General features: G+C 37.8%; 1 protein-coding gene across 9 annotated transcripts in view; it reads right to left on the reverse strand.

Moving 5' to 3' along the window:
- The window catches only part of PDLIM5 (PDZ and LIM domain 5), a 130,918-nt gene that overhangs the window by 51,259 nt on the left and 67,586 nt on the right, over positions 1 to 12,073 (reverse strand). For 5 of the 9 annotated variants that reach the window (XM_035542892.1, XM_035542976.1, XM_035543057.1 and 2 more), the window contains exons 4-6: positions 8,279 to 8,321; positions 5,922 to 6,337; positions 1,324 to 1,496 (exon numbers count right to left, since the gene is read on the reverse strand). In XM_035542892.1, the coding sequence (XP_035398785.1) occupies positions 1,324 to 1,496; positions 5,922 to 6,337; positions 8,279 to 8,321 (632 nt within the window). The remainder of the gene's footprint in view (positions 1 to 1,323; positions 1,497 to 5,921; positions 6,338 to 8,278; positions 8,322 to 12,073) is intronic. The other 4 variants (XM_050710252.1, XM_050710251.1, XM_050710254.1 and 1 more) reach the window with 1 other exon arrangement.

The following is a 12,073-nucleotide window of genomic DNA, read 5'->3' on the forward strand; positions in this document are numbered from 1 at the left end:
AAAGTTTGGAGGCATTTCTTTTGGACAAACATCCAGAGAGTTTATATCAGGTGACAATCCAAGTGTCTGTTTGATGACGGGCTATAACCTGCCACAGTGCTGGGGGACTGCAGACAGGATAACGTAAAGTTTCAGCCCTGCTGTAAGTTTGGCAAACATACTTGCCATCACGGTCTTGTAATAATTGCCAACATGATTAATTTATCAATACTCGATTGGAACACAGACACATTATTTGACATTCAGGTCTCATATTCTGCCCTTAAAACAGATTAATGAAGAGAATCCAAAGATAGATAATGATGCATTACTAGACTAGTGCAACACAGGACCACAAAGCAATCTGTTAACTGTCCAAATTCAGAATATTTTTCACACATGTACATTAATCCTCACTGGGGAGATGTTATCATCGGTCTCTAGTGCAATTCTGCCAGAGAACTGATAGTTGATTTAATCAAATCTGCCCCCAGGGAGGGAGTCCATTTGCTTCACTGCCTTAATTTTAGTATTAGGAAAATAATAACTTATTTTAGTATTAGCTGTAAAAAGCAGAAGAATGAAATAATCACCTCAGCTGTCCCAGTCTGAACATGACAGACCTCCAATGTCCTGATGGCACTTCTGACAACTTTTACAGTGTTATAGATCACAGACAATAAATCACAACTGGGAGCATAATATGAAATTAAAGTTTCATCATAAAACTATATGACTGGGAAAGACCACCTCTGCATTTTCAGTTCCAGTCCATAGGACGTGTCGTTGTAACATATCATAAACAGAGAATGGAAATAAACTGAGGAGCTATGGATTTGTGCTTCTGATTGGTTAAAATCACTGCAGACTTTACACCTTTGTATGACCATCAAAGATTTTCTACATGGCTGAAAAAGCCTTATTTTTTCTTTGCACTTTCTGAGGCATTAAATTTGAACAGAAGTGTTGCCATTGTGATGATGCTGGAGGGGAAAGAAATAAATACATATCTGCCAATTTCTTTAGGAGTAGAAAGGGTATTTTTAAGGTTTATTTAGAACGTATTAAAATCCAAATGAAACAGGAATAATGTCCGGTAATGTATATATCCTGAGGTATTTAGCAATTGCAGGAGTTTTATAAAAATATTTTCCTACTATAGTCTTCTGAAACTGTTTTCCTCTAAAAGCTCACCAAAATTCTCCCTACTGGATTTATTATCCATGAGGTGAAATGTAATAAACGTGACTGAATTGGTTTATTATTTCCCCTCCCCAACAGCTTTTAAAAACACCTATCTCCCCAAGGCCATTACTTTCATTTCTTTAACATCAAACTACTCACTGTGATCAGTGCCGGTGATTTGGGCAAGGATGCGGAAGGAGCGTGACTGGGTGGTGCCTGTCCGGGGATGCCAGTCTTCAGTGTCTTCGATCAGTCTCTTCTTGCTGGCATCGCTGTGAGTAGGGGTGTGGTAAAACTCCGTATAGGTATCCACAATGTGCTTCCGCGGGGGGCTGCATCAAAGAGAGAAGAGAATAGTGAGCTAAAAACTTCACAAATCATCTAGTTTAGGGTAACTACAAAGACATTGTCAGAAATGTGGCTTTTCACAGTGATTAAAGGCAGCTTCTGAGTTTGGATACAGCAGTGAGCTCTACAAGCACATCTGAATGCAGGCTCAGTTCTCTGAACCAAATACACTTTTATAATTACTCTAATCCAACTAAAATATTTTTCTTTGTTTCACTACTGGAACATTTGAAACAGTAAAAATCAGTATTATCAAGACATTTACATATTTAAACATTTACCGTTTGGGTGGGATTTTCCTTGGAGATGACAGAATAAGACAGCAAGAGAAAGTTTTCCCAGTGTAAACAGGAAAAAGAGAAAAAGAAAACAAGAAATAAAGTAAGAAGTTTGAAACAAAAGTACAGCTAATTATTCTACTGAATTAATTTCGTGGGAAAGGACACTGAAACCCAATAAGCAGTGATATTCTCATTCCGCTACCAAAACCTCAGCACAGAGCTCCCAGTCTTTAATTTGAATTTAACTTACGGTGAGTACCTTACAGGAATAAGAGGGGAATTTCTTTGTTTTGATAAAACCAGATCCTAATCGACTACACTGTTAAGTGCCTTGGACAAATTCTCCCCTTCGTTCACAGGAGGCAAAGCACTAGGTATGTGCAAGGTCACCCAGGGCATGCAAAGTTTTTTGCAATTGGTACGACCTGGGATGGAGCTGTGTATTTTGAAAATGTAGCTAGCGATGCTCTAGAGTGTAACATGAAGCTATTGATGCTCGATACCCTCTCTGAAAGTCAAACAAGTAGGGTGTTGATTTCATCTGGAATTTTTCTCCTCAATAACTTACATGCTATTATCAGTCCCTAGACTAGCAGACCTATGAAAACACAGGATTTTGAAGCTTTACTTTAAGCAAATGATCTAAAGAACAAGTAAAGGCACTGATCACTTAAGGGAAAAAACCCAAGATTCCTACTAATTTATTCCTAAATTCTGTATTAGTTATCTCAAAGCATTTATTCTTCAGGCCCTCTGTACGTGTATTTATTTTTACAAAGTCTACAGGAGATAACTTGTACAAAACTAGCTCCTAGGAAAAGATAATTCTACAAAAAAGAAAACTTTTAAAAATCAAATTCTGTTTTTGCCACTACTTCCTCACTGCTTTTTTAATGTCCAAAGTGTTTCCAGTAAAGAAAGGTGGAAAATATGAATGAGAATGTTGTACATTATTGTCAACAAGAAAGAATTAGGCCCATTCAGTGGAACGCATTAATAAATACTTAAGCTTAAAAGAATACTCAACACTTGAATGATATGAAAGCTATCATTCAAAATTAAAGCAAAGATTGAATTTACTGACACACAATATTAGTGAAGTAAATGTACTTATCCAGGTTACTAAAAGAGGGAGGGGGATAGAAATAACAGTGGTATTTCCAGGACAGAGTAAAAGAAATCCAAAGAAAATGAAGTAAAGCAACAACACAGTTAATAGCAAGAATAAAATCTGAAAATTAAAGCAGTCATTAAAGATGTAGAGTTACATGGAAATGTAATTATTTACATGCAGATGACTGCATTCTAGCAACTACCACAGTGAAATAAGTAGTCTTTCACATCTGATGATGGTGGTATCAAACAAAATATCCTGCTGATTTCTCTCCCCTCGCTTTCTTGTTGCGGATCCCACCGCTCCCTTTTTAAAGGCTTGATGGTAATGAGTCACTAAGGCACGAGGTGGGGCCAGAGACAAAGGAATATTCAATGAGACAGGTTCAGTCTTGACTCACTCTTGAGGCAAGAGCAGAAATGACAAGCCAATAAAATCTCATAAAATCACAAAATACAGATCACATAAATCACAATATACAGATGTTGCTATTATTTTTGTTGTACGAATTCAACATCTGGCCCTTAGTTCCATACTCCTCAAGACATTTGTCCTCTTATACTGTATTTCACCATTTACTAGTTGTATTGCCAACACCAATTAGCCATAGGTGCAGCAAGAATTTATCAATACACACAAACACCACACGAATGTTTTGTGGAATGATGATAAAAAAAAAAATGCTGCAAAGTTTAACACGGTGAAAAGCAAAATCACATCATCTCCAATGCACACAAAACCATTTGCTACACTAAGAAGTTACTAAAAAAGCTGAAGCTGTTTTGCAAAATTTAAATATAAAACTCTGTAAGAGCTTTATATAACATAGTTTTGTTTGCAAAACAATAATACATGCTGGTTATTCCAACAAGAAAAACGACCATAATTCAACTCCAGTGCTGTTGATACTAACTTCGTCACTGTTGTTATCTGCAAGGGAAAAAAGGTTTTCATTCATTAATACATTTTTTGCTTCTTGAAATATTTATTATAGGATCTTCCAAATCCAAGCTCTGGCAAAGCCACATATACAGAGTCAAACTTTAAACCATCAAGAGAACCTATAATGGAAAAACTTAGTCCAGCTCAGCTAAAATTTTGAGTGAAGTCTATGGACATCTTACCTGTTTTAAGCAGCAAGCACTTTCTCAAGTGAGAGTTGTCAAGAAGGTCTTGATAAAAATATAATTGTATACAGCCTAGTGAGGCCAAATTGCTCTCCTTTTATGCCAGGAGTAAACAGGGGAAACAAAACTTCCTTCCCCATCCTGAAGTAAAGACAAATAGTTTATATCCTGAATGAGATTAGGGAGAAGTTAGGAGGAAGGAAGGAAGGAAGAAACCAAAAATTCTGACTATGACAGGGTACTGTGTCTGGAGAATTGTATTTGCTCAGCAGAGCTAACTATAAACAAGATGCAAATATACAAGTTGTCCTTTTTTTGCGTGTTTGTTTGTTTTTGAAGAAAGGAATAAAAAACAGAAGCAAACTGGATTATTTTTTTTTTGAGATTGATCAATTATTCTAAACTTTCTTGATATTTCAAAAATATCTTCAATTCCACTTAAAATGGGGAGATGGTTTTATTTATCAAACTACATCCTCTAAAATGATGCTTAAACAAGTAAAACTAAGCAAGCTGGGTAGCTGCAGATCAACATAATCACTTTAAGGTTTCTTTGTTCACTTGCTTTTGTATTCTACTTTAGGATTGCAAGACTAGTATTTAAGTCACACTTAATTCCAGCTAAAACTCTGCTGTAAGAAAGATAGCAAAATAAAGTTTTGTTGATTTGTAGTTGATGTTTTGTTGTTCTTGCTGTTTGTTTGTTTGTTTTTCCCCAGCTCCAAGTGCTTTTAAGATTTCCCAAACCAGACCTGCATGGCTGGCAACAAGACAGGGATTTCCTAACCTATCAGCGATGATACTCCTCAGTCACTATCATTCATTCACTAAACATAAGGCAGGGCAGGTACCAATGTGCACCCAGTGACCCTATCTTGATCATTAAGTGCTTACTTTATGCCTCCAGCACTTCCTTCCAGGAGACTTAATTTTGTTGCTATTGTTCATTTTTTTCTGTACTAATTACTGCTTTTGAATACTCCTTACGTGTTACTTGGTAAAGCAGCATTCCTAGAAAGAGAGTTTGGCAACGTATGATCAAGAAGCAAGTCCTTGGGATCTCCTGCTTTCATCCCACCTCTGCGCAGTATGGACTCCTGCCATCATCTGTTTAAGTCTAGCCTTAAAGTCACCATGGCAATGGTGTCATATAAAATGCATATGGGCAGCTTTATATGAATGTGTGTATAGAAAATATTCGTACGGCAATATAAGGGGAATAGGTGCGTAAAGAAGTGTTTCTCCCCATGAGAAGACCACCTGAAACTGTGATTTATTTTTTTAGTTGATATGGATGTGTACCTTTCTGTAGATTTCTTCATATACTTAGGCTCAGAGGAGATCAGATGAGATGGGCACTGGGCCTACTCCTCCTGCCCCTTTCCATTGAAGAATAGGAAATACTAGCCACAGCCTTCAGGTTTTAAGTTTTTGAGACTGAAAATAAGCCAAAAAAAAACAAAAAGCAAGAAGATGGTCAATACTGATCAACATCAAAGGTCACTGATCCTTCTTGACAGGCCACTCTCCACCTCCAAGTGCCTGCTGCTTTCAGCCTCCATGTTGGGACCCAACAGACACAGTGAGACACAGGTGTCCAAATGAATGCTGGGCTTGTTGCAAGGTCCGAAACACATCGTGATACAACCCATCTTGGTGTGGTCTGCTGTAATTTAGGTGTGATACCATAAACTGGTATAGCTTCAGTATTAAATCCTCAGACTCAGCCCTTCAAAACGCCGCTTTTCCAAGACATGCTATTCCTCAGAGATTTGCTTCTGGCAATTGGACGGCACACCCAAGATGTGTTTTACTCAGCCCTCGAACAAGCCCAGCTTTTTTCCTGTGAGGAAAAGACCCTCACAGCAAAAAAAAAATCCCACCTACCCATTTTGCTGTTTACTGTCACCCTGGTTCTCTCTGAATCCTCGTCGCGGCCCCTCCGCCACCTCCTGGGCACCGTCGCCGACATGGCCACTCAGGGCGGCATTGTGCGTGGCGGGCTGCCGTGGGACATTAACGGCAGGTTTAGCAGTGCTCGGCGCGGGTGGCCACCCGTCAGCGTTAGGCTTGGCGTTAACATGCAGTCCTGGTGCAGCAAACGGGGCCGGGGCGGGGGGCACGGCCGCCGCCTGGGCTGAGGTGAAGGCAGAGGATGGTGATGGGATGGAGGTGACTTTTGAGGAGGTCACAGCTCCGAAGGGCCTCGGGGTCTTATTGTAAGCCACGCTGGCTGTGGCAGTGAATTTAGGTGCAGCAGCAGAGGCAATGGGCACAGGCTTAACTACTTCTTTAGGTTCTTCCTATGTGAGATAAAAAAAAAAATACACACACAAAAACACACCAACCACATGCACATTCCTCAGAACATATTTTCAGTGCTGTTGAGAGAGGCAACCCGCCTAGTGTGAAGTAAGAGGAATGAACATCACAGAAGCAAGCTTTACCAAGAGTGTTGTCAACAAACACACGGAAAAAAAATGAGCCATGCATTTAGGAAAGGGAATGACCCAAGCATGCACAGTCAGTCAAAATTAAATCCCATGATGCTAACTCCTTACATCACATCCAGAACAGACACCCCACAAATCAAATTCAAGACAAACTGAAGAACCACACCATTGCAAAACCCACTGGATAATTCATGTGGAAAAAATTAATGTTTTTTAAATTCCACATTCCACCTCTCAAACCCAATTCAAGATATGCACGTTCCCAATATGCAAACAGCATGTGCATGCATACGCACACACACAATACATTGATTTGTTGATAGGGGCCTCAAGGGAGGAACGAGGGGCCCTTCAGCTCATTTATTAGAGGCCAGTGCTTCGGGCCCAAGCTGGCTTTTCAACTCCACTCGACTACAAGGACAAAGGCTTCCCTGGCCAAACTACAGGCTGGCTCCTATCCCTGCTTCAGACACTGGGACCAGGTGCCATTTGAGTGGCTGAGTAACAACTTTGTAACTCAAGGTCGACATGGGTTATAGTCCCCAGATGGGAGAAGAGCAAGACTGATACCATCTGACATACTAAAGCCACATGTGAAAACAAAAGTGTAGCTATCCTGGGGTTAGAGATGTGAGGGAGACGCCATTTGTTCCTTTTTCTCTCGTTCTATAAAAGTGTTCTCTTTAGAGCAACTGCAGATGGGGAAAAAAAAAACACAGTCCTTTCACACCCTCCAACCTATTCCAGAATATTTTATCATCTTTTCTTAAACATAATCTCCCCAGAATATTTTTTACTCACAGGAGGAAGCATCAGCTCTAAGTGGTTCACAGAGACAACTAACGTCCAGTGAATGTTCAGTTTTGTAGTTTGTCAAGTTTGGTGAGATGCCTTAGAGGGGGAAGGAAGCCCCCTAACTCATTTTAGCATCTGAGAATGTTTATTTCTATTCCATCTGTCCAATGAAGTCTCCATATACACTCATGAAATCAAAACTCTCAAAAAAACATGAATTCAGTGGGTTGTTTTGTTTCTTTATTTTTTTTATTTTTTTATTTTTTGCAAGGAGCTGTATTTTAACAAGGTGGTGCCAAACTGCGTGCCTTTCAAATCAGGTCTGGCAGAACAGTAATACAATTATTTATGTCCACTTAAGAGGATTTTCCAGTATATGCTTGATGAGAGGGATGGCCAGCCATTTGTAACCATTTTCAGGTTTGTAAATAGACTACTTATCAAAAGGGCTTTTTTGAAACTGTTGCTTGAGGACATAACATTAAAACAAGTCAAGAACAAATAAATCCCCAGGGCTCTAAGTAAAGTGAGGTGAATTGTTCTCTGAAACTCTGTATTTAGATAAGCTTCTTTCAAATACAAAGGCGGATTTCAGTGCCTATTAAAAAAAAAAAAAAAAAAAAGAAGAAGAAAAAGAAGCAGTGCCTATGAGAAAAAAACAACCTACTACAGTTTTTCTCTTAAGGATATAGAAAAACTTCAGCTTTATCTTTCTAAAAAAAAGCCCCAAATGTTGGAAGATAACATTTATTCACTTTTTTTTTTTTTTTCCTTTTTTGTGGATGATCATTTGCCAGGTCTCTTGATTCTTTTTGGAGTGAGTGAAAAAAAAAATCACTCAGATCCAAAAGTTGCAGTAGTCTTAATGTAACACATGGAAATCAAGCACATTGTATTGAAAGGAAAGTTTGAATGCCAATGCCTATCAACAACAGGGTTTGACAGATGGGTAACAGTGCCACATGCTACATTTCTCGGTTGTGATGATGAACTTACCTTTGGTACATGAATAAGATCAGGTTTTGGTACAGAAGCAACTCTGAAAGAGAAAAACACACAATTGTAAAAACAAATGCTATAATATTTAAGTATTTCCCTTTTCCAACTCACTATAAATTATAGAATATAATTTATTATGATATTATATATATAATTTATATATAAAATATATAAATGATATATAAATTATATCATTTGTTTCCTCTAAGGGAAAAAAAGAAGTATTCAAGTTGAACCTACTCCATCATAGTTAATATAGGGCAAAAGCAAAAACAAACTAGATGAATTTATCCAGATACAACATTAGAAACTCTAACATTTGTCAACCAAGTACTAATTCATTTAGAAATTCATAATACTGTATCACCAGTCAGGAGACATACTCAAAATTTGCTTATTGCTTTCCTTCCTTTCATAAGAAAATACATCACGTAACTCAAAAGTTCTGGTCAGATAAATTGCATTTTAAAGAGCATAACCCTTATGCAGGCTTAAAACTGAAAGCTTCCTTTTAGAACAATAAAAATCCTTCTGAACAACTTAGCAAATTAAATAATACAGGAACTTTTGGTACATTCTAAGGTAAACTTAATATCACAGTAGATAGCAAAAAAATTTCTTCCAAACAATGAGTACATTGAAACTACCACTGGATGGTGGGAAGTAAAGGAAGTATCATAATGGAAAGGGTGAAGAAGATAAAGAATTAACAGATTTCATTATACCTAAACTGAACTCATAATATGTGATAAGTAAAAACATCTTACTTGATTTATTGTCTTTTCACATTTGCACACATGTATGTGCAAAAACACACACCCCGATTTTTTTTAAAAAAGCAATAGAACAACGAGAAATCCAACGCACTGACATTTTGTCTGACAACACTGCTGCTGATACTTAGTCTTTTCTTGCTGTTCTGGTAGAAAAGTGCCTTCCTGCCACATTTCAAAAACATTTCTGGCCATATTTGGTAGCTGTTCAGAAAAGCTGGCACCTTTAATGGTCCAAGCAACATTAATCATATCCTGCCTGAAATCGTGCAAACTTGATTTCCTAAGAATCTTCTAAAAAGGAGTTTGCTGAACTGAAGCTGAGTTATCATATCTAAAAGAAAGTTTGCCAATGAGGCAAAAAAGTTTGTTTGGAGAACGGGCAACAGAAGCTACATTTTAATTAAACACATCTACCGTATAAACCAGCCTTACTACTCTAGCAGTGAAAACATGGACAGCTAGATTTGAAGTAGACATGCTGTCCCATATAAGTGACGTCTTCTCAACTTTTAACAAATATTTTTTTTCTTTGTTAATACCTGTTTAAAATGTTTACTTCATTTACTTCTTCCCTGAAAGCCATTTGGCCCATGAGGCCCATCTGATACCAACAACAGCCTTCCTGTTGTTCAGGTCCAGCAACTAGCTTATAAAAAAGGGAGATGAATATAAGCCCACATGCTACGTTATTAAAAAAAAAAAAAAAAAAAAAAAAAAGCAGAGAATAACGAAATAAATAAACACATAAACCAATAACTACAGTTCACAAGAATATCATTTTCTGCACTTTGCCTTCATCATTTGTGCATTGCCGATGACACGCATCATGTCCACATCAACAATAATTCTCAGATAGAGTGTTTCCCTGCTCTGAGGAAGAGGTTTGTTCTCCGGTTTCCCACAGAGTTTGCAGCGTATGAGAATACTGACCTCTGGACCTCCAAAGCACCGGGGTGCATCGTTAATCATTCCTAATTGTGGAGGTGTCAATTTGCAGCGACAAAAGCAACAAGAAAAAAAAATGCCAACACATATGGAAACTCTTCTTTCTTTTTTAAATACTAGGGTAGAAGGGAAAGTGTATCTTCTTCTATATTTTAGGCACGCATTTTATAATAAAGTAACTGGCAATGTTTTGTATATTTATTAAACTGATCTAACAGTCAGAAGTAGAAAGATATTCACTATTCAAATCAACTCCCAAATATCATGGCTGAGAAAAAAAAAAGTTTGCCAATACTGGACGCTGAAGTTTCAGTCTACAAGAGAAATGCACTTAATTAGTTTTAAAAAATAATTAAATTTAAGTTTGCAATGTATGAGATGGCTCTACGCTCCCCTATACAGCACTTAACAAAAATTATTTCAAACACTATTTCCAGATGATCTGAAGAGATTCTTCAAAATTAGTCTTTAAAAATGCCATTAAAAAAGGGGGCGGAGGGGGGGAAGGAAGGGGGGACTTGATAACTACAATGTTTCCAATGTTCTTTTAACATTGGAGCCAGACAGCATAACATTGCTTTATTTCCCCCAAACATACTTGAAACAAGGACATAAATTTGCGTGTCCCAGACATACTTCAAACAGTTTAGCTTGGCCTTGTTGACTTCAGACCATAATCAGACTAAAATCTGTGATTTATCCAGCATTGCATAAAGAAAATGCTCACCCAGCAAACTGAGCCACCAGGATCTGAATGTGAAAAATGCATGGTGGTTAAACAAGACAGTACAAGAGGAAAAGCACAGTGCAAGTTGAAGAGCAAAACATGTCCATGTCCAACACATACATTTAAGAAAATACTTGCTACAGTGCTTACATCTCGACTATTGCCCTTGGAATTGGGAAGGATATTACAAAATCTGTAGAGCAAGAAGTAATTTAACTACAGAATTTTGCACTTTTTTTTTTAAGCTGTTAGCATGTAGTTTCCCACCTAGAAATTAGATGTGAGGATTTCATGCTACTTTGGTTAAGCAGGGTGATGCAGAGTGATACGTGATGATAGAGGCTTTCAGAAGGAGATGACGTTCTTGCCCTGTTACTACTCATTAGAAAAGTAGGACAGCTTGAAGCAAGTTATTTTCTGAATGATTTAAAGCTGGCAGTCAGTATATGAGTTTGTGTAATATTTTTGGTAACATACAAACAAAACAAAGACATAAAAGCTCAGTATAAATGCTTATTATAAACAGTGCACACAAAAGACCTTGGCTAATGGTTGCTGGAGCGAGTTCCACGCTTCAGTCTCCTTACACATTATTACAGACAGTGAAAATACAGGCAACAGCGGTCAGTTACTGACAGCCAGGATACTGAAAATGAAAGTGCACAATGTTTGTGCACACTTTGCCATCACAGATGTTTGTTCTTTCAGAAAAAAAAAAGGATATATTTAGTCTGTGTAAACAGCTCATTTCGAACAGACAAACATGATCAAATTTGTTCTCCAAACATCCCATAAGCTGTTCCTCTCTGATGAATACTTTTGTGACATTGAACGCAATTCAAAACATTCCAACTTCCAGCACAGCCTTATTAGGGAAATGAATTAGTCTGCTGCTGCTATAAGCAACGTGCCCCGCAAAAACTGTTCATTCTTTAAATTCTCCTTTTATTCATTCCCCCTTCCAAGTATTTCACCCACCAGAAAGAAACAAACAACATAACTGAATCCTTCCATAATCACTAATATCTGGAAACTCCCAGCTAAAGCTATGAGTCCAATTTGGTACGTCATCTCTACAAATCGATCACCAACAAAAACACTGTAATCTCACTGATTAGCGTTAGAGAATTAAATTCAAGGCAGAGCAAGATTCTTCAGAGGCCCAAGCCCCTGGCTGATAAATCCATAAAAGCTTTATCAAACCTAAAACCCAGAAGAAGAGTTTCAGATTTGTCTCTCCTGAACTCCATTAAGGTTCCACCATCACCAGTCTCCTTAGTAAAGGCACTACATGGTAAACCACCAGGAGGTATCTGCACTCATCAACCCCTCTATAAACAAGGG

The sequence above is a fragment of the Cygnus atratus genome, chromosome 4 (assembly GCF_013377495.2).
Source record: "Cygnus atratus isolate AKBS03 ecotype Queensland, Australia chromosome 4, CAtr_DNAZoo_HiC_assembly, whole genome shotgun sequence".
In the NCBI taxonomy this organism is placed as follows: Eukaryota; Metazoa; Chordata; class Aves; order Anseriformes; family Anatidae; genus Cygnus; species Cygnus atratus.